The sequence below is a fragment of the Stegostoma tigrinum genome, chromosome 10 (genome assembly GCF_030684315.1).
Source record: "Stegostoma tigrinum isolate sSteTig4 chromosome 10, sSteTig4.hap1, whole genome shotgun sequence".
Lineage (NCBI taxonomy): Eukaryota > Metazoa > Chordata > Chondrichthyes > Orectolobiformes > Stegostomatidae > Stegostoma > Stegostoma tigrinum.
Window position 1 is genome coordinate 26,316,696 of NC_081363.1, and position 22,675 is coordinate 26,339,370.

General features: G+C 40.9%; 1 protein-coding gene across 3 annotated transcripts in view; it reads left to right on the plus strand.

Annotated features, from left to right (window-relative positions):
• Positions 1 to 22,675, plus strand: part of prima1 (proline rich membrane anchor 1) — a 155,283-nt gene that overhangs the window by 76,408 nt on the left and 56,200 nt on the right. Inside the window, exon 4 of one of the 3 annotated variants that reach the window (XM_048538593.2) lies at positions 207 to 2,306. The exons of the other annotated variants lie outside the window; for them this stretch is intronic. Coding sequence (XP_048394550.1) covers positions 207 to 306 — 100 coding nt within the window. The 3' untranslated portion in view covers positions 307 to 2,306. Of the gene's footprint in view, positions 1 to 206; positions 2,307 to 22,675 lie in introns of those variants that run through there. 3 annotated transcript variants of the gene reach the window in all.

Here is a 22,675-nt window from a genome sequence, read left to right on the forward strand (position 1 = left end):
TCTTTAAGCACACAGTGGAATTTGAACATTTGAGAAAACATTGCTCAGCATTCTGTTCTCACAAACTCCCTTTTAACACTCAAAATCTTGACCCTTTAACAAAAACATATAAAATGCATGTGATTAACAATGACTAAGAAATACTAACAATACTTTTCTGTTTTGTTTTTCATTACATTTAATGACCCTACTCCCTCTGGATACAGGAAGCCGATGCGGAAAGAAGAGAATGGGACAAATCGAGCTGAATATGCAATGACCTCCCAAAATGACAAAATGCCAGATTCAAATAGTGCAATCATTTAACCTTTTTTTTAAAAGAAAACTGCCACAGAGTCGTTTCGAGACAGGAAAATAGCGAGTTCAATATACACACAATGTGCTTTGTGCAAATGTTAAAATGGTGCTCTGAAGATAAGGAGATCATTTCAAAAAAAAAGCCCATCAGTTTATTCAGAGCATAGAAACAGACTTCCCTTTAGTCACATTGATTGTGAAGTGAGGGATAAGCCTGCCAATCAAACTAAGAGACAGCTCTTTACAAAGGCATAGCCGCTGCTTGCAGCTACCACCGAAACCAACAGCTTCAAGATGCCTCATCACCTGGGTGAATCTCAACTAGTTCTTGCAAACAATCTAGAAACTCTCTATAAAGCAATCTACTAGAATAGTTATAACTTGCTGTATTCAGTTGCAAGTGGAGGTGCTCGTGTTGAAGCATTTACTCATGTGACCTAGTGTCTTCAGAATAGAACAGGTTACAGTAAAAGGAGGGAAGATTACTTTCCATGAAGCCAGTGAACCGACAAAGAGTGTTGGCGTCCACCACAAAAAGTGCATCTGCGGTCCGATTGACTATGCAATTTTCTTTTTCGGAAAACACCTCATCAAAGTGTACTAATTTTTTTCCGAATATACAGCCAGTAAAGTTTTGTGAATCACTTTGTAAACAGGTGTTTTTAAGCTTCATTGGCAAATCATAGTTTGACTTTATTGGTAAAGCCTTTTTCACACTGGCAGGTTTATCCAGTTTGTTTTAGCATTATTTTAAATCACAACAAAGAGTACTGTTAATAGTAACAAACTTAGTAAAATATGAAGTTTCTTTTTTCATGAGTAAATCAAGCATTTATATTTCAAGTGGAACATTGATTTTCTATATCAAACATGTACTGTGTAATTATTTGTAGAACTTTGAACACAATGTTTTCTAATAAACATTGGCAATAGTGGTCGAATAGGTTCAACAAGTTCAGTCAGGGCAGATTTATCATCTCTTCACATCTTTAAGCACTTTCATTATTTACATTGATGCTTTTCAGTTCTAGATTTTTTGTTTATATGAATATTTCTAATATCCTTCATTGAATTTGGATTATTGTACTTGCAATTTTCAAAGAAAACTTTTTCCTACTTTTTAACCTAAGCATATGCTTTGCAAACAAACTGATTTAGAATCAGTAGAATTCCTTTTTCTGGCAGTTGAAAGAAATTTGAAATGTTTGTACATGCTGCTTTTTATGTGTATGCTTCTAAGACTGAAATGAGACACCTTCAAACGCAAAAATGTAGTCCAGTGTTAAAAAGGCTCTAGTTTACTCAACATATAACTAAAATATATTTCTGGCTTTTTGGTGTTTTCAATACAAAGCCACGTTCCACTCTCCTTAAATGGGGAAACAATAATGTATTGTGATTACTGGTTTTAGTATTCATTAATGGGTTAAACAGTCTTGATCTTATTTGGAAAGTTCCTGTGTTATTCCTTTTAGTTTTTGATTAACACACATAGAACATGGCTATTTGTGACATACTCAAATTGACTGCATGCAACAGTAAGAATGTATATAGACTGAATGTCAAAATGATTAGCATGGCCCAGGTTCAGGATCATTTTTGATTGTGTTTCTCCAAACTATTCGCCAATCTTTTAGAAGTATGAAGGTTTATAATCTTGTCATGCCATTCATACAGATCTGTGCTTGTAAATTCCTAAGCAATTAATCAACCTGTGCGAATAATCTACAAGCATTCCTTCTTTCAACAACTGCTAGCCAGCCTGTGTACTTTTCTTCAGATGATTGTAAAGGAGTCAGAAATTGGTTTACCACAGAAATGTGGTATACTGCATCCACTGTACCCGGTGCGGCTTTCTCTACATTGGGGAAACCAAGCGGAGGCTTGGGGACCGCTTTGCAGAACACCTCCGCTCAGTTCGCAACAAACAACTGCACCTCCCAGTCGCAAACCATTTCCACTCCCCCTCCCATTCTCTTGATGACATGTCCATCATGGGCCTCCTGCACTGCCACAATGATGCCACCCGAAGGTTGCAGGAACAGCAACTCATATTCCGCCTGGGAACCCTGCAGCCATATGGTATCAATGTGGACTTCACCAGTTTCAAAATCTCCCCTTCCCCCACTGCATCCCTAAACCAGCCCAGTTCATCCCCTCCCCCCACTGCACCACACAACCAGCCCAGCTCTTCCCCCCCACCCACTGCATCCCAAAACCAGTCCAACCTGTCTCTGCCTCCCTAACCGGTTCTTCCTCTCACCCATCCCTTCCTCCCACCCCCAGCCGCACCCCCAGCTACCTACTAACCTCATCCCACCTCCTTGACCTGTCCGTCTTCCCTGGACTGACCTATCCCCTCCCTACCTCCCCACCTACACCCTCTCCACCTATCTTCTTTGCTCTCCATCTTCGGTCCGCCTCCCCCTCTCTCCCTATTTATTCCAGTTCCCTCCCCCCATCCCCCTCTCTGATGAAGGGTCTAGGCCCGAAACGTCAGCTTTTGTGCTCCTGAGATGCTGCTTGGCCTGCTGTGTTCATCCAGCCTCACATTTTATCATCCAGAAATTGGTTTAGCTGTTTTATCACCTTGTTTGAAGTCCACTAAATTACACACAGGGCAAACACTTCAAACAGTGTCACTATTCCTCCTAGAATCTGCATCCTTTTCATATGCAAGCTAGACATGATTTAACCAAGACTCAAATTTTGCTAGATCCAAATTCATTGATCTTGAATGTCAAGAAAGTGTGGACTGCAGAAAGGGCTGTAACACTGTCCCTAATTTCACACCATTGTGGATGACTCAGCACTGGATGCACAGGATGGTGAATTTATTCTGCTTTTTTTCAGCTTTGAGAGGGATCCTTCAACTAGGTTTCTCAATGTAAAACAAATGCTCCAATTCTGCTCTCATTCATTTTGGAAGGACTTTGCTAATCAATGAAGTAATAATTAAATATAACTAGAATTTGAGAAATAAGAAAAATCCTTTTGGAAGTTGACTGCAAAACGTGCAGAAATATATTTAGAAATGTGAAGTATTTCTGTTATTGCTGTGTATATTTTCTGGTATAATAATGTCCAATTAACCATCAATCAATAATCTGCTGTCAAAATAATGGTGAGCCTAATGACTACGTCTGTTATTTCTGTGCAAATGCTATAACTTCATTCAAGGGCAGATGCACAATTAAATTCAAATGATCAAAAATTGTTGCTTGGGTTGTGCCATTTCACCATTAGTTTTGTGCAAATGTCATGTTGCTATCTATCTCAGTAGGAAAATTCATTGATTATTATGGAGTTTGCTATGTAGGTCCAGTAAAAACAAACCCACCATGGAAAGTTACATGTTTTAAATGTCCAAACTCTAAAACTTGGAAGAATGATGTTCCATATTTGTAAAATGCACTTTCCAGTATGAGAGTGATTACTTGGCAATACTAAGCACTACTGCATCATTAAAAGGGGCATTCAGATCAAATAGACAAGACTTAACTTTGCAGATAGCACAGAGCTTGAATATTACTGGAAAAAAGAGACAGTTGAACCTTTTCGTATCAACTGATGTAAGAATGCCAAATTTCTAAGAAAGCCTTAATATGTTCAGTATGGGAAACAAGGTTCTGGTGATGATTTGTTGGCAGGTCAGATTTGAATGGTCAAGGCATTGCAGTGGGAAAGCACAAGGGAGCTATTTTTGCCCCAGACTTCTGTTCAATTCAAAAAGGCACAATACTTGAGCAAATTAATGTTGCCTGCAGTAGACAGAGTATAAAAATATGAGTAGTTTCTACAAAAATAGCTGAGCTAATTTTTGAATTCATAGCACACTCGGTATTATTTTGTCGGTGCTAGTCAATTATGGAATTATTCTACTATTAGGCTTTATGTAAGCCCGATGAACAGCACTCTCCTTTCTACTGTTCGCAATAGGAAGAGTACTGATCATACCTAACCATAATGTTTGATATCCAGTCAGGAACGTGTTGGATATAGGCCTCTCCTGCTGCCCGTTAGAACTGAACAGCAAAAGATTGAGTTCTTAAAAATGGGCTTAAGTGTATCATTTGGGCCATGGGTAAATGGTCTATCCAGTGCCTTTACGGTTTGTCAAATCATAGTGGGGCCTGATGGTCAGGCAGCCAGCATGATGTGAATGGCATTGTACCCAATTCCTTTGGGTCTACCTAGCTGCTTTCCTGCCTACCAATATCCAGTAAAAGCGAGTTCATGATTCAGGTCCCAGAAATTCCATTTTATTTTCTCCACTGATGCTGTTTGACCAGCTGGTATTCTGAATGATCTGTGTTTATTTAAGATTGGCAACAGCTTGCTTACCAATCTTACTCATTTTAATCACAGTGGCATTTTAATGATATACTAAACGCTAAGGACTGCCAAGCAATGCCTCTTAATCTGACCATTAATTTTTGGAAATGTGAAGCTTCATTCCTCTACATTTTAATTATGGAAGATTCTTCTTGTGCCTCATTTGATATTGAACTCACCCACACTAATTTACACTTCCTATTCAATCCTTGCATCACTAATTTCACATTCTTTTATTCTGACTGGTTAAGGAGACCTACTTGCCCACCACACAGATGTCCAGGCTTTCATCACTGCAGCATTATTAGTTTAGTTTCAAAAAATGCCACACAAAAAGACATACAAGGGCAAGTTAGCAAACCGTGGACATTGGTTGCTCTGCCTTAACAAATTTTGGTCATTTTATTTATATCAGCTCAAATAGCTGTACATATGATGGATGATTTGTTTAAAACATTAGGAAATAGGAGCAAGAGTACGCTATTCAGCCCCTTAAGCTTGCTGCACTGTTCTATAACACGGATTATCTGACCCACGCCTAAGCTTCTCATTGCCCTCAGTTTCATATTTCAAAAGTCTGTCTACATCCTCTTTGAATATTTTGTGTTCTCGCCTCCACAGCTCTCTGGAGTTGTGAATTGTAAGCATTCACTACCCTCTAGGAAAAGAAATTCCTTTGTAGCTCAGTTTTAAATCAGTGTCCCCTTATTCTGTAATTACGTCCCTGACTTTGAGGCTCCCCCGCTACTAGAAAGACCTTCTCAAAAAGTACCCTGTCAAGCCTGCACAGAATAGGTATGTTTCAAGAAGATCACTCATTGCTTTAAACTCCAATGAATAAGTGCAACCCTCCTCCCTCCGGCCTGAGATGCTGCTTGGCCTGCTGTGTTCATCCAGCCTCACATTTTATTATCTTGAATAAGTGCCTAACCTGTTTAGTCATTCTTGATAGGTCAACCCCATTATTCCAGAAAATATCCTGGTGAATCTCTTTTGAACTGCTTCCAATACTAATGTAATCGACTCTTTGCAAAAATTAAAAATATATTTGTTTCAGTTGCCTGGTTACTTGTCCTTGAATTTGACAGGATTATGGTTTGGAAATCCAAAAGAAGTTGCTGTGGGGAAGGGAGGTCATAATGGTTTATATTGGTTACAGTTAGTACCAGCAATTACCAACTGCCACTGATACCTTTATTGAGAAATAATTTTAGGAAATATTAAGATTGGAAGTCCATTGGAATGTTCTGGTGGTATTTAGAGTGAAATATAAAAGTAGGCTTATTTTGCTACAATTATACAGGGCAGTGGTGTGACTACATCTCGACAACTGAGAACTGTTTAAGAAAGGATATCAACATCAATTGATACCTTCGCTGGGGTTATCTTCTGAAGACCGACTGGACAAGCTGGACTTATATATCCATTGGGGTTTGGAAGAATGAGACATTTAAAATCCCATTGGTGGTTGCTGAAAGGATAGTTTCCCCCTTGATTGGAAGAGATTAGAACAAGTGAATACCGTTTACAAATAAGGGGCCTCTGTTGAATTGAGCAGAATTTTCTTTCTTAACTTTTTTTGAGTCCTTGAGAGCTATGAATGCAGAGTCATTGAATATTTTTAATGCAGACATCGATAGATTCTTGACCAACAAGGGAGTTAAAGTGGTAGGATGGGAATGGGAAGTTAAGGCCCCGATCAGATGGGATGTTATCTTATTGAACAGTGGAACAGGCTTGAGTGACCAAATGGCCCAGTAGTACTCCCTAATTCATAATTCATTCTGCCTATTCGATCTTGAAATGTAATCACTTTTATTTTTACAATTGTTTCAATGGTACTGTATTTGTTATGATAGATATGAAAATGAAAGCGGTACTCATCCTTAAATGTGTGACTGATATGTCCCAGTTGTAAACTTAGCTGGAGTGTATACTTGAGAGTACATGAGATACTTCATAAAGGTGCTCCAGTATACTTCAGGACTGATTGCACATGAGCTTTTCCCTTTGATTCCTCCCATCAATTTCTAAACTAGATTTTCTTCCAAAGTAAAATGTCAAGAGAATGGATACCTTTCTAATCATGTGGAGAGGGAAACAATAGGGTGATTTTTTTTATCTATTGTTCTCACAGATTGCCTAAAGTGTACCTCAATATTCATATTGGTAAATGTCTACAAACAGCTGAGCTGTCCATCCAAGATAACAAGGTGTAGAGCTGGATGAACACAGCAAGCCAAGCAGCATCAGAGGAGCAGGAAGGCTGACATTTCGGGCCTAGACCCTTCAGATCTTTCTGAAGGTGCGAAACATCAGCCTTCCTTCTCCTCTGCTGTGTTCATCCAGCTCTACACCTTGTTATCCCAGATTCCCCGGGATCTGCAGTTCCTACTATCTCTGAGTTGTCCATCCACTCTGTTTTGTGACGTAAAAAAGTACCGTACAGAAGCTGGATCAAAACTTTTATTTCTAAAATGGCTAGGGTAACACAGTTGTTAATGTGATGTTCGCCTGAGATTTATAATTAACACATGGATTTTACCAATCTGAGAATAGATAAATTTAAATTCCATGCTGCATTTTTTGGGGTACAATACTGCAATAATTTTTCTCCCCCATTTCTTTTATACTGGACTTTCTTTCACCAAGATGGTATCTGGATAAGCTGTTCTGAGCCTTCATCTCGTACTGCAGTTGACCAAAGGAGATTGATGACGATTGTCAGTGTGTTTGACTCTCCAATTTATTTCATTCCTGTGTTGCAGAGTGTTTATCTTTAACAGCAAAATTAAGACTTTCAGCTGACCATGCAAGAAATAACAAATATATTGTCTACTATGCTCAGATATGGTGCTTTTCCAGACCAGTTCCCTTTTCATTACTGGCCCACTAAGAAAATAGCCTCCAGTGAATACGATGTGTACAATTTAAGGCTCACTGGAACATTGCGTTGAATCTTAACCAACATGAGTTGCACAGTGGGGATCCAAGTGTCTGTTGGCAAGCCCAGAAGTGTGCATTTCCAATTTCCTCTGTATTTTGACTTTACAGTGTGAGATTTGCTTTGAGGGGGCTTCCCATTTGTAAATCAAGCTGGTTACAGAATTGGTTCCCACTCGTCATGACAAGGACTCTGGAAGATACAGTAGTCATCAGAATATAGACTACTGCTGTGGGGTTGGCCTGTGTGATTCCTTGATTTATTTTTGGGGGTTATGTGGTGAAGTGATGTCTCATTTGGAGAATTGGGACAAACCTCTTACCTTCTGCCCAAAGTTGTTTTCATCCCCCTTTAGCTATCCTGCATATCAGGTTAAATCAGGGGCTGCCTCCTTCATTACAGTATTGAATCGGTGAATCCATCTCCCACCACTGACTGACCTAGTCCACTTCTTTGAAACCCCAAGGAGGACATGTTGAGGTCAGCTTTGAGATTTTAAAACATTTTAATCTTTCATCTGATCGCTACTTAACTGCTTTGTGGGGTTGAGTGTCATCCCATTGAGTTGTAAAAGTCAGTCAAAATTCTGATATCCTTCATTTTTCCAGAGCTACTTTTAGATACGTAGCACCATACATAAAGCTTGTCATTGCAACAAAAGTATAAGTTGACAATTGAATAAAAAGAGATAGATTTATATCTTTGCCATATGAAAGATAACGTGGCTAGAGCACAGAAAGGAAAGTCTTCCAGGGAAGTTCATAAGCCTTTTACAGAACGCACTGGATGATTCTTCCTTTCCCAATGTGCAATCCGCTCCAATTTGTTTTTCTTCCCATGCTCCATTCAAGTGATGCCCATATGGTAAGGATACTCCTTTTCTTTAGAAAAAGAGAGCCTGCACTTGTATAATACCTTTCCCATTCATAGGTCATCCCAAAGCACTTTACATCCAATAAATGCCCAATGTAGAAACTAGGTGCAGGAGCTAACCTTTTGCCCTCCTCCCCCCGCATTACCATTCAGTATGATCATGGCTATCCTCTGCTAAGGCATTTATCCAATGCCGCATCCCTGCTTACTCTACATCCCACTTGATGCCTTTAAAATCTAAAACTTCATCTTATCTCAATTTTGAATATTGTCAGCGACTTGACCTCCACAGATTTCTGTAGTAGAGAATTCTGTAGGTTTCATCATCTCATTCCTAAATGGTCTACCCCATACCCTGAGACAGTGACCCTGTGTTCTAGATTCCAACACCAGAGAAGATATTCTCCCTGCATCCAGTCTGTCTAGCTCTTTTAGAATTTTACGTGTTTCAATCAGCTTCCTTCATTTCCTTTTAAATTCTAGTGAAGTAGGCTGAGGCAATCAAAACTGTCCTCATAGGACAGTCCTGCCATCCACTGTCAGCCTAATGAACCTCTGCTGCATTCCTTCTATGATAAATGTATTCTTTCTTAAGTAGGGAGACCAAAAATGCATACACTACTCCAGATTAAGTTTTATTTTATCATAAACATTGTAAGATAGACAATTTGTGATGTTGCTCATTCACACCTTTAACATGGATTCTTAGTCTGAATTTGCATCCTAGAAAATCACTTTGTATTTGCTGCAAAGAGCTTTTGTTTTATTCAGCACCTCAGTGATAATCTGTTTACAACCATTGCTTTTATTTTGTGGATAATTGACATGTTTCACCTCCTGTCAATTCAAGTAGCTGATTTCACACAAAATTATGTTGGAACATTGTGGTAATGCTAGATAGGATGAGAAACAATCCAAATGAATGAACATCATTTCTGCAATCCAGGTAAATTCATAAGGATATCCAGCTCAATTTTCTCATAACTTTCTCGTCCATATATATGCTGTTGTCACGGATGTCATGGTATTTCAGTCACTGATTATCTTTGATTGCCAGCAACAAATCATAATGAAATCTTGATTTTTTTTTGAAAAATTTTAAACATATCGTGTAACCATTCGAAAATAATCTTTGCAATTTAATATGACTTCCTGAAATTATATCTCCTTTAGGATCTTCATCGCAACCCCCACCCAACCAACCCTCCATTCACCTGTCCACACCCATTTCAATATTTGGATCATTGGAATTCTTTGCTTTCATACCTGTATTTCAAAGTATTTTACTAACCATGAACTTCTATGAAAGAATGAATTCAGAGCAAAGTAGACCAGAATCTGAAATGGGAAGTGATTTGTCAAGTATGAAATGAGATTACACAAGGCACATTGCTTCTGAAGTCAAATTACAATTCTGAGAGAAGTAGTTTAGTGGAGATTGTCATTGACTTCCTACAAAGTAAAAAGGGGAAGCTTTGCATCAGAATAATTTACACGTGAAGATGCTAGAGGAAAATAAAAGAAGGGCGGCAGCAACATTTTCATTGTAATGTCAATTTAAATACTATTTATTTCATTTGTCAGGTCTTAAAACAACCAGCTCGAGTACCCATGAGTTACCGGATACAGCTGTTCTTCTTAGCAATAAATATTTATTCTTAGCTGCTCCATTTATAATCACTCCTGTTTGCAAGAATGGATTCGTTCAACAAAATATGGTTACGTTAGCTCCGTGTCATATAAACTTAAAAATATACCAAACATCTGTGCATTTGAAATTGTAATCTAAGATGTATTGCAGAACAAACAATAGTGAGAACTAATGCATGAATGTAGATATATAAGACTCAGAAATTTGCCTTCAGTACATTTACTATATGTGCAGAAGAAATATCTTTACAGGAAATGGACCTTGGTGGAAAAGTAAAATTAAATTAGAAAATTGAATTTATTGTTGTCATCTTTTCAGAACAAGCCTTTAATGTACATTTCAGTAACTATAGGTTGTTGTAAAATATGCTTTTTTGACGCTGACCCAGTGTGCTAAACATGTATTGTACATCAGTCTATTTATAATGCACCTACTGATACTTTTATTTTCAATAAAATGTAAAACTAAAACAGTAAAATTGCCTTTTCGAAACATTTGTAAGTTCATAGGCAAGTTCTTTTAAATTCCTGGACTAACACATTATTTTGTCATATAACAACACATATCAAGTCGCTTATAAAATGTGGCACTATAATGGGAGTTCTTGTTGACACTTCCTGAAAGCTTATAAAATAACTTAAATTGATAAATTAAAGGAATGTTTTAATCAAGATCTTACAACATGCTTGCAATTTGCTCATGTTTCAATTGCTGCTGCAAGATAGAGTTCAGTAAGTGCTAGCCCACTGAGTTCCACTCAGTAAAGCAAGGAACAGACTTGCAGGACTCAAGAAAAATAATTACAAAGACTAAGAAATGTAAAAATAGGAGACAACTATGTTACAAGTTTTTGTGCAAATTTGTGTCAGTAATATATCTGGATTTTTTTCAATAATTGCCAATTTTCTGCTCTTAACATTGTGTATCTTCTCAGCTCCAGAGGGAAGTAACAATATAGTTAGTGTGATAATATGACCAATTAATGAACAATATGTACAAAACTCTGGTGCGGCCGCACTTGGAGTATTGCGTACAGTTCTGGTCACCGCATTATAAGAAGGATGTGGAAGCTTTGGAAAGGGTGCAGAGGAGATTTACTAGGATGTTGCCTGGTATGGAGGGAAGGTCTTACGAGGAAAGGCTGAGGGACGTGAGGCTGTTTTCGTTAGCGAGAAGAAGGTTGAGAGGTGACTTAATTGAAACATATAAAATAATCAAATAAAATAATTAGATAGGGTGGATAGGGAGAGCCTTTTTCCAAGGATGGTGACGGCGAGCACGAGGGGGAATAGCTTTAAATTGAGGGGTGAAAGATATAAGACAGATGTCAGAGGTAGTTTCTTTACTCAGAGAGTAGTAAGGGAATGGAACGCTTTGCCTGCAACGGTAGTAGATTCGCCAACTCTAGGTACATTTAAGTCGTCATTGGATAAGCATATGGACGTGAATGGAATAGTGTAGGTTAGACGGGCTTGAGATCGGTATGACAGGTCGGCACAACATCGAGGGCCAAAGGGCCTGTACTGTGCTGTAATGTTCTACGTTCTATGAACATTAGATAATTGCCTCCTGCATCGACTGACAATAAAGGCATTAGCCTGTTAACAATTAGCTATGACCAAATCCAGAGGGATGCATAAATACTTTACTTCCCATCCCAATATTGGTACAAAAGGGTTTGTAATTATTTTTAAAAAGGTATCAGAGATAATGGGAACTGCAGATGCTGGAGAATTCCAAGATAATAAAATGTGAGGCTGGATGAACACAGCAGGCCAAGCAGCATCTCAGGAGCACAAAAGCTGACCTTTCGGGCCTAGACCCTTCATCAGAGAGGGGGATGGGGAGAGGGAACTGGAATAAATAGGGAGAGAGGGGGAGGCGGACCGAAGATGGAGAGTAAAGAAGATAGGTGGGGAGGTAGGGAGGGGATAGGTCAGTCCAGGGAAGACGGACAGGTCAAGGAGGTGGGATGAGGTTAGTAGGTAGATGGGGGTGCGGCTTGGGGTGGGAGGAAGGGATGGGTGAGAGGAAGAACCGGTTAGGGAGGCAGAGACAGGTTGGACTGGTTTTGTGATGCAGTGGGTGGGGGGGAAGAGCTGGGCTGGTTGTGTGGTGCAGTGGGGGGAGGGGACGAACTGGGCTGTTTTAGGGATGCAGTAGGGGAAGGGGAGATTTTGAAACTGGTGAAGTCCACATTGATACCATATGGCTGCAGGGTTCCCAGGCGGAATATGAGTTGCTGTTCCTGCAACCTTCGGGTAGCATCATTGTGGCAGTGCAGGAGGCCCATGATGGACATGTCATCTAGAGAATGGGAGGGGGAGTGGAAATGGTTTGCGACTGGGAGGTGCAGTTGTTTGTTGCGAACTGAGCGGAGGTGTTCTGCAAAGCGGTCTCCAAGCCTCCGCTTGGTTTCCCCAATGTCCTGCCCACGGCTGACGCCGACGGAACCCCGCCCACGGCCGACGGAACCCCGCCCACAGCCAATGACCTCATCGCTCCGCCCACAACCTCCACAGCCAGCAACCCCAGAGAAGACAGCCACACTGAGCCCTGCCACATCTTCACCATCCCCCCAGACCTCCCACTGACTGAGGACGAACGGTCAGTCCTTAGTAAGGGGCTCACCTTTGTCCCCCGACAACCACACATCAACGAATACCAATCACGGTTGGACATAGAGCAGTTTATCCGCCGTCTTCGCCTCCATGCCTACTTCTTCAACTGGGAACCCAACCCTCCTTCCACTGACCCCTTCACCCGCTTCCAACACAAGTCCTCCTCCTGGACACCACCCCCAGGCCTCCTACCCTCCCTCGACCTCTTCATCTCCAACTGCCGTCGAGACATTAACCGCCTCAACCTCTCCACCCCTCTCACCCACTCCAACCTCTCCCCCGCAGAACGGGCAGCCCTCTGCTCCCTCCGCTCCAACCCCAACCTCACCATCAAACCCGCAGACAAGGGTGGCGCAGTGGTAGTATGGCGCACTGACCTCTACATCGCCGAGGCCAGACGCCAACTCTCCGACACCACCTCCTACCGCCCCCTCGATCATGACCCCACACCCGAGCACCAAACCATCATCTCCAACACCATTCACGACCTCATCACCTCAGGGGACCTCCCACCCACAGCCTCCAACCTCATTGTTCCCCAACCCCGCATCTATTTCCTTCCCAAAATCCACAAACCTGCCTGCCCTGGTCGGCCCATCGTCTCAGCCTGCTCCTGCCCCACCGAACTCATCTCCACCTATCTGGACTCCATTTTCTCCCCTTTGGTCCAGCAACTCCCCACCTACGTCCGTGACACCACCCACGCCCTCCACCTCCTCCAGGACTTCCAATTCCCTGGCTCCCAACACCTTATATTCACCATGGACGTCCAGTCCCTATACACCTGCATTCCGCATGCAGATGGCCTCAAGGCCCTCCGCTTCTTCCTGTCCCGCAGGCCCGACCAGTCCCCCTCCACCAACACTCTCATCCGCCTAGCTGAACTCGTCCTCACCCTCAACAACTTCTCTTTTGACCCCTCCCACTTCCTACAGACTAAGGGGGTGGCCATGGGCACCCGCATGGGCCCCAGCTATGCCTGCCTCTTCGTAGGTACGTGGAACAGTCCCTCTTCCGCACCTACACAGGCCTCAAACCCCACCTCTTCCTCCGTTACATTGATGACTGTATCGGCGCCGCCTCTTGCTCCGCAGAGGAGCTCGAACAGTTCATCCACTTCACCAACACCTTCCACCCCAACCTTCAGTTCACCTGGGCCATCTCCAGCACATCCCTCACCTTTCTGGACCTCTCAGTCTCCATCTCAGGCAACCAGCTTGTAACTGATGTCCATTTCAAGCCCACCGACTCCCACAGCTACCTAGAATACACCTCCTCCCACCCACCCTCCTGCAAAAATTCCAACCCCTATTCCCAATTCCTCCGCCTCCGCCGCATCTGCTCCCACGATGAGGCATTCCACTCCCGCACATCCCAGATGTCCAAGTTCTTTAAGGACCGCAACTTTCCCCCCACAGTGATCGAGAACGCCCTTGACCGCGTCTCCCGTATTTCCCGCAACACATTACTCACACCCCGCCCCCGCCACAACCGCCCTAAGAGGATCCCCCTCGTTCTCACACACCACCCTACCAACCTCCGGATACAACGCATCATCCTCCGACACTTTCGCCATTTACAATCCGACCCCACCACCCAAGACATTTTTCCATCCCCACCCCTGTCTGCTTTCCGGAGAGACCACTCTCTCCGTGACTCCCTTGTTCGCTCCACACTGCCCTCCAACCCCACCACACCCGGCACCTTCCCCTGCAACCGCAGGAAATGCTACACTTGCCCCCACACCTCCTCCCTCACCCCTATCCCAGGCCCCAAGATGACATTCCACATTAAGCAGAGGTTCACCTGCACATCTGCCAATGTGGTATACTGCATCCATTGTACCCGGTGTGGCTTCCTCTACATTGGGGAAACCAAGCAGAGGCTTGGAGACTGCTTTGCAGAACACCTCCGCTCAGTTCGCAACAAACAACTGCACCTCCCAGTCGCAAACCATTTCCACTCCCCCTCCCATTCTCTAGATGAAATGTCCATCATGGGCCTCCTGCACTGCCACAATGATGCCACCCGAAGGTTGCAGGAACAGCAACTCATATTCCGCCTGGGAACCCTGCAGCCTAATGGTATCAATGTGGACTTCACCAGTTTCAAAATCTCCCCTTCCCCCACCGCATCCCTAAACCAGCCCAGTTCGTCCCCTCCCCCCACTGCACCACACAACCAGCCCAGCTCTTCCCCCCTACCCACTGCATCCCAAAACCAGTCCAACCTGTCTCTGCCTCCCTAACCGGTTCTTCCTCTCACCCATCCCTTCCTCCCACCCCAAGCCGCACCCCCATCTCCTACCTACTAACCTCATCCCACCTCCTTGACCTGTCCGTCTTCCCTGGACTGACCTAGCCCCTCCCTACCTCCCCACCTATACTCTCTCCACCTATTTTCTTTACTCTCCATCTTCAGTCCGCCTCCCCCTCTCTCCCTATTTATTCCAGTTCCCTCTCCCCATCCCCCTCTCTGATGAAGGGTCTAGGCCCGAAATGTCAGCTTTTGTGCTCCTGAGATGCTGCTTGGCCTGCTGTGTTCATCCAGCCTCACATTTTATTATTTTTAAAAAGGTGTTCTTTTTACTATGTACTTGAGATGCCAAAATGTATTAAAGAACACACCAGGCAAATATTCTTGAGTTAAACAGAATTAGGGAGTTAGTTTGTTTAGGAAATCCTCCAGTAGAAGGTATAGATCTAACAGAACAGTAAAAACTGAATTCTATGAAATACACACATTCTAGGATGCAAGTGAACATAGGGTGAGGGAAGATAGAGTAAAAAAATGCAGTTCTTTGATTAAGAAATTATAATTGATTCATCTGGAAGCAATTGTACAACAGACTTCTGCATATTTAAAAGATTTCAGTTTCCAGTTTTTTTTGTCAAGGCTAACTCTTTTAGCAGAGCTCCTACTTTTAAAATCATATGTAGCATTGAAAGAAATATTAAATTAGATGAATTGATTCAGATCCATATCAGTATTTGCACCATGCTATGTTAGGCATGTTAAGGCTGCAAATTGTATTTGTTTTCAAAATATGCAGAGTAAACAGGGGATATAGGAAGATTTTGGGTGTAGACGTTAATGATTTCTCCACCCATGCTTGAGGTGGTGCATGCATGGGCAAATTGTGCATTGCCTGCTAATCAAAATTAATGCAGAGTTTAGCACTTGGCTAAATTGCTGCTTGCTTAGCAAGGGGCCCAGCCATGTGTATGGCTAGTGGTAGCTTGCAAGCCGACAGACTACAACTGGTGGTGGAGCTATTTTCCAAACTTGTCCCTGGGAAGATAGAATGTGTAGCAATAGAACATGTCAAAGATCTCTGTTCTCCGACGGATCACTGAAGGCCTTTAATACTTCAGTTTTTAGTGTTTAGGATTTCTTGTCAATCCTTTGCAGTTCATTGTGCCTGCATTTATTGCCTGTCTCCAATGGCCCTTTAGGGGGTGGTGGTGAGCTGCTTGCCTGAACCACTGCAGGGTTTTTGGTGTAGGTATACCCACCAGGCTGTTTGAAAGGTAGTCCCAGGATTTTGACCGGGCCACGCTGAAGCAGTGGCAATATGTTTCCAAGACACAACGGTGAGTGCCTTGGACTAGAACTTGCTGTGCTTGCCCTTTTAGGTGGCAGTGTTTGGGTTTGGAAGGTCGAGGAGCCAGCATGAATTTCTGCAATGCAAATTATGGTCGTACACACTACTACTAAATGTTATTGGTGGAGGGAGTGAACGTGAATCCAGTGCCAATCAAGTGGGCTGCTATATCCTGGATGGTGTCAAGCTTCTTGAGTATGGTCAGACTGCATTCATCAAGATAAGTGGGGAGTATTCCATCACACTACTGACTTGTGCATTTGTAGGTAGTGAACAAGCTTTGGAGAGTTCGGAGGTGAGTTATTGCTGCAGCAGTCCTATTCTCCAAACTGTTGTTGTTGACATTATTTATATGGCTAGTCCAGTTCACTTTCTGGTCGATGATGACCTCCAAGATGATGATAATGGGGTCCCGGCAACTGTAATTCTACTGAATTTAAGGTGATAATTAGATTCTATTGTGTTAATGCTTGTGTAGTGTAAATATTACATGTTGTTTCTTAGCTGAAACCTGAATATTGTCTATACTTTTGCAATATTTGGAAAAGGACTGCTTCCGTATCTGAGGGGTTGGAAGTGGTGCTGACATTGTGCAATCACTAACATCCCCACCTCACTTTGTGCTATTGGGCAGGTCATTGATGAAATAGCTGAAATTTATTAGACCTAGGACACCACCCTAAAAGAATTTTGGTCTCTACCACCCTACTTCAAGTGGCAGTATGGACTTGTTGGGCCGAAGGGCCTGTTTCCACACTGTAGGAAATTTAATCTAAATATCCACTCTAAAACTCCTGAAGAGATGCATTATAATTGAGATGACTGATCACCAACAAAACACACCATCTTCCTTTGTGCGAGGTATTACTTTAACCAGCAAAGAATTTTCTCCATTCCCTAGGGTTCATTGATGTCAAACTCAGTGAAATACAGCCGTGATGTCAATGGTAGTCGCTCTTATCTCACCTGTTGAACTCAGTTCTTTTGTCTCTCTTTGAACCAAGGACGTAATGAGGTCAGGAACTGAGTGACACTAACAGAATACAAACTGAGCATCAGTGAGTATGTTATTACTGAGCAGATGTTGCTTGTTAACAGTGTTGATAACTCCTTCCATCACTTTACTGATGATCAAGGGTGGGCTAATGAGATGGTAATTAGCCAGGTTGGATTTATTCTGCTTTTTGAGCACAGGAATGAATACCAAGGGAATTTTCTATACTGTCAGTTAGTTGCCAGTGTGTAGCTGTACTGACAAGGCATTGGGTAAATCGTAGGTCTAATAATTTTCAGCTACTTCAATGACCTTCCCAATATTATAAACCCTGACTGCAAAATGTTGGGCTGAATGATCTCATGTGTGATGTCCTCTATCAATCAATGTCTGAAACAGGAAGTATCAGATAGAATATTTAACATCAACTCAGTTGGAAGAATTGAAATAAAGATAGGCAAAGAAAACTGGGATTAAAGAGATGAAAGTGAAGGAAAAATTAAGAACTTTTTCATATCTCCAATAATAAGTAAAACTAAGAGAATGAGATTCCAGATTTGCAAAAAGTACATTTTAGTGCCAGAGAGACTGCTTGGTGCTAAATAAGCCCTTTCAAGATTAAAACTCTAACATTTCAAGAGGCTATTTTGTCTTTAGAGCCTATTCCAACATTTAATGAGATCATGCTTGATTGGTAACTTAAATCCATTTTATAACCAATTTACTTTTATCACATGTCATAAAATCCCCAATTATATTCGTGTATACCCCAAAATTTGAGTATTTCAAGATATAGTTTTGTTGCAGCTTCTGAGGGGAAAAAAACACCACATCTTGGACAGCAGTTTCCTGATTGTTTCAGGTAACTGTCCATGTAAGGTAGCTGAAAATTGCTGGCTGGTTTACAATTTAATGATTGTTATTGGTACTCTGAACAAACTAATTAATTGTTAGTTGCTGTTTAAGGTTTGCAAATCTGCTATTTAAGTAGAGTGAAGTCCCTGAATTTCTTTGATTCTCTTCAGTTTCTTTATTTACTCTTTAGAAGCAATACCAGATGTGTCTGAGCACAGTAAAACAAGTGGCAATATTGTTGTCAATGTTTACTGTGATTGAACTCGAAGACAAAGACATTTTTGCAACAATACAATGGAATCTGTGTTTCATCTTGGAGACAATGGCAAACACAGGAGTTGATAGTATCTTGTGACAAGTGCTCATCAGGCACAGTTTTCACTAGAAGCCTGAGATATTACCCAAAAACAACTTTGTCCTCCTGACAGATTAAATTGCATTAATTGTTAATTAGCTTATAGTTCATTGAGCCATCTTCCTGAGAGTATTGCCGTTGAGATGGCAGTTTTCCAGATGAAGAGTTTCAGCTCATAGGATTTTATTGTCTGAAAACAAATTGCATATGTTTATTTAATACTAAATTACATACTTGCCTCAGAGTCAGAAGGTAAATTAAATCATATATGATTAGCTGATGTTCTTCAATTTTTTTAAACAAAGCCTGGATTAACTACTTTATTGGACTTGATGGTCCTTACTTGGTAAATTGGGCAAATCTCAAAGTATTGTAATGTTACTTGACAAGTGTTTCTCGTGGAAAATCTTCATTCGGCTGAAGAGTGAAGTGGTTTAATCTGAAACTAGGGTTCTCAATCTAAATAGAGGGAACTATGAGAGTATGAGGCATGAATTAGCAATGATTTAAAGAACATGTAAGCGAATTACAGCAATTATTCATTCCTGTCTGGTGCAAAACTAAAAGAGAAATGGTGGCTCAACCATGGCTTGCAACATAACTGGAGATAGCTTAGCTTAGATCCAAAGAGGAGACATATAAAATTGTCTGGAAAACAGCAAATCTGAGGATTGAGAACGTTTTAGAATGCTTGAAATGAAGACAAAGTTTGATCAAGAGATGGAACATCGTGTATGAGAGTAAAATTACTGACTGTAATTGCTTCGATAAATATGCAAAGAAATCATGATCAGTTGAGACAAATGTAGGTTATTTACAGCCCGAAGCTGAGGAAATTACAATGGGGAGTACTTAAATGGCAGAAGAAGCAAATGCATACTTTCATTGTGGTTTGAAAAAGAGGGCACAAATAACCTCCCAGTGACCTAAGAATCTAATAAGAGGGCAGAGTTACAGGAAATAAGTATTAGTAATAAAATGGCACTGAGGAAAGTGATGGAGTTAAAGGCTGACAAATCACCAGGAAAATCTATATGCCAAAGCGCTGAAGGATGTGGTCCTGGAAATCTTGGGTTTATTGATGGTCATCTTTCAAAATTATGTGGACTCTAGTGTAATTCCATTAAATTAAAGGGTGGCAGATGTAACGCCGCTATTTAAAAGGGAATTGAGAGAAAGACGAATAAAATTTCAGACCAGTTAATCTAACATCAATAGTGGGGAAGTACTTGAGTCTATTATAAAAGACATGGTAACAGAGCATTTGGAAAGCTTTGACATGATTAGGCAAAACCAGGAAACCTGATTATCCAGATTTATGAAAAGTAAATCATGCTTAACAAGTCTACTGGAGTTGAGGAAGTAACTAATAGAATAGATAAGGGAGGACCAGCCGATGTTGTGTATTTGGATATCTAGAAGATGTTTGATAAGGTCCCTCAGAAGAGTTTATGGGCAAAGCTAAAGCAAATGTTGATAACAGATAATATGTTTGTATCAAGAACTGATTGACTGACACACAGGAACAGTGAAAATATATGGATTTTCCTAATGAAGAAAGGATATAATTAGCATAAAAGGAATGCAGCTGAGGATGTAAGGACTCAGCTATGAGTGGAGAATGGTTTGACTGAGCCTGCATTCGTTAGAGTTTGGAAGGATTAGAGGGGATTTGTTTGAAAAATATAAAATTCTAACAGAGCTAAATAAACTAAATGCAGGGAGGATGTTTATCTGGTTGGGGAATTAGAGCTAGGGGGTCACAGTCTTAGGATACAAGGTATACCATTTAGGACTGAACTGCAGAAATATTTCTTCATTCAAAAGGTAGTGAGCCTGTGGAATTCTTTACCACAGAAGGATGCGGAGGCCAAGTCACCGAATATATTCAAGAAAGAGATAGATACATTTCTAGATTTCAAAGGCATCAAGTGGCATGGAGAGAAAGTAAGAACATGGCATTGAGATAGAGGATCAACCATGATCATATGGAGTAGTAAAGCACATCTGAAGTACCAATTGGCCTACTCCTGCTCCTAGTTTCTATGTCAAAAGATTAATAATTGGAGACTGGAGATCTGGAATAAGAACAGTAAGAGAATGCATGTTAGAAATTTAAAATACAATTACTATTCTTTCCACCACATGCACAGAAGTGTAACTTCATACTAACATGAGCTATGAAAGAGCTTTGGGAGGACACCCAGAATGCATTTTCTGGGAAGAATAACATTATATTGCTGTCCATTAGCATCGCAAAAGAAGATTCAAGTATCAATTATTTTATGGCACAGTGTATTTAAAGATATGTGAAACATTCTACCAGGAGCCAATTCAAAAGGAGTAACTAAAAAATATTTTAAAGTAAAAAGGCATCACTTCAGGTCACCTTCATCATTTTCTCAATTAATGTCCAACAGGTTGCAGCTTTTATTAATGCAATTTAAGTCAATCCAATATCTGAAAAAAACAGTGACAGTGACTAGAAGAGTTAACATGCTATATTAACTGCGCTATCACCTCTCCATTTCCAGTTGCTTTCATTTTCCTACATTTTTGAGAAGTTCATCTCAGCATGATACCTAAAATTCGATGATGTACGTATGAGAAGTATTTCCAGTGAACATCAAGTCAGTAACTAGAAGGTACACATTTAAGCCCATAAGTAAAAGAATGAAATGAGATGTAGGAGTTTTCACTCACAATAGATTGTTTTAAGGATATGGAATGCCTTGCCAAAAACAGTGGTAAAGCATAGTATTAGTACGAAAATATAAATGGATAAATGTTTATGTAAGGAAATGTTAAATGTTTTAAAGGTTGGTGAAATAGGATTGAGCGACTTGTTATTTTAGAGAACTAGCATATGTATGATGGCTCAAAAACATCCTTCTCTGGGAGAAAGGATTATCATTCCTGGCATCAACTGGTTAATGTATACTTCTTAGCATTGTGCACAAACAACACCGATAGAATCTGAAGCAAAAGAAGTAGCTTCAGCCACGGCTTGAGCTCAGTTGTCACCTCATCTTATTTTAATTAAAATTATAGTCTTTAAAATTAGTATGTGTAAGACAGTTTTCATTAATCATTGGCAACCATCAGACAAGACAAACCCTTCATTAAAACACCAAGATTTTCCACTGAGCAGATTAATTAGAAATTTGGAAATGTGCTGCCAAAATGCATAAGCTGTGCCGTGAATATCTATGATTCCTATGCGTCCCATACATTAAACATGAGTAGGAATTTAAGAATATTAATTGTGTCTTTACTATTTCACACTTTCAGAATTCAGAACATGAAAGACCCTATTTGAAATTCTTATTTGACAAACTACATTTATGTACATGACTTGCAGAAGGTCTGTAGTCTCTGACAGATCCTTCAATGCAACTTCCAATTGTAACTGGTGATCCAACGTAATAGAGAAAAAGGATGAGAGGATAGATACAGCTATTTACTGCAATGACCATACCATCACTTGTAACTGTAGTGGGAGAGGCTGCTGTACATGGATAAAATGACTAGTCATGAGCGGGCCTGCCACTGATGAGTACAAGCTTCCTAATACCTTTGTACAAGACCAAATGCCAATGTATAAGTGAGGATGCAATCACCTTCCTGGTGATTCTTACCAACTGACTCGAGCATTAGTTCTTTAGTTTCTTTGTTTCAAACTTGGAGAAATTGTGTCATATCTCACGGTCAGTATTACAGATGGTTTTAACAAACATGCTTATGATATTGTTGAATATAAAGTTCTCCCATACTCCACCTTACCCCATGATCACTTGAAACATGACCTGATATTAGAAGCATACAACTCTGTTGTAATCTAATGGCTAATGTTCACTCGGACACTGATGTGACTGAAACAGCGTAATGCTTATAAGTTATACGTAGATGTAACAAATACCTGAGGAACAAAAATAGAAGTTGCTGGAAAAGCTCAGCAGGCCTGGCAGCATCTGTGGAGGAAAATTCAGAGTTAATGTTTCAGGTCTGGTGACCCTTCTTCAGGGAATAATAAATGCCTGTATGATTCTTCAATATTTTGACATCCAAGCCCAGTTTTTATGTTATCAGGGATAAGCATCAGTGCATCAATACATCCTGCGGGAGGCACACTTATATTAACTCTCA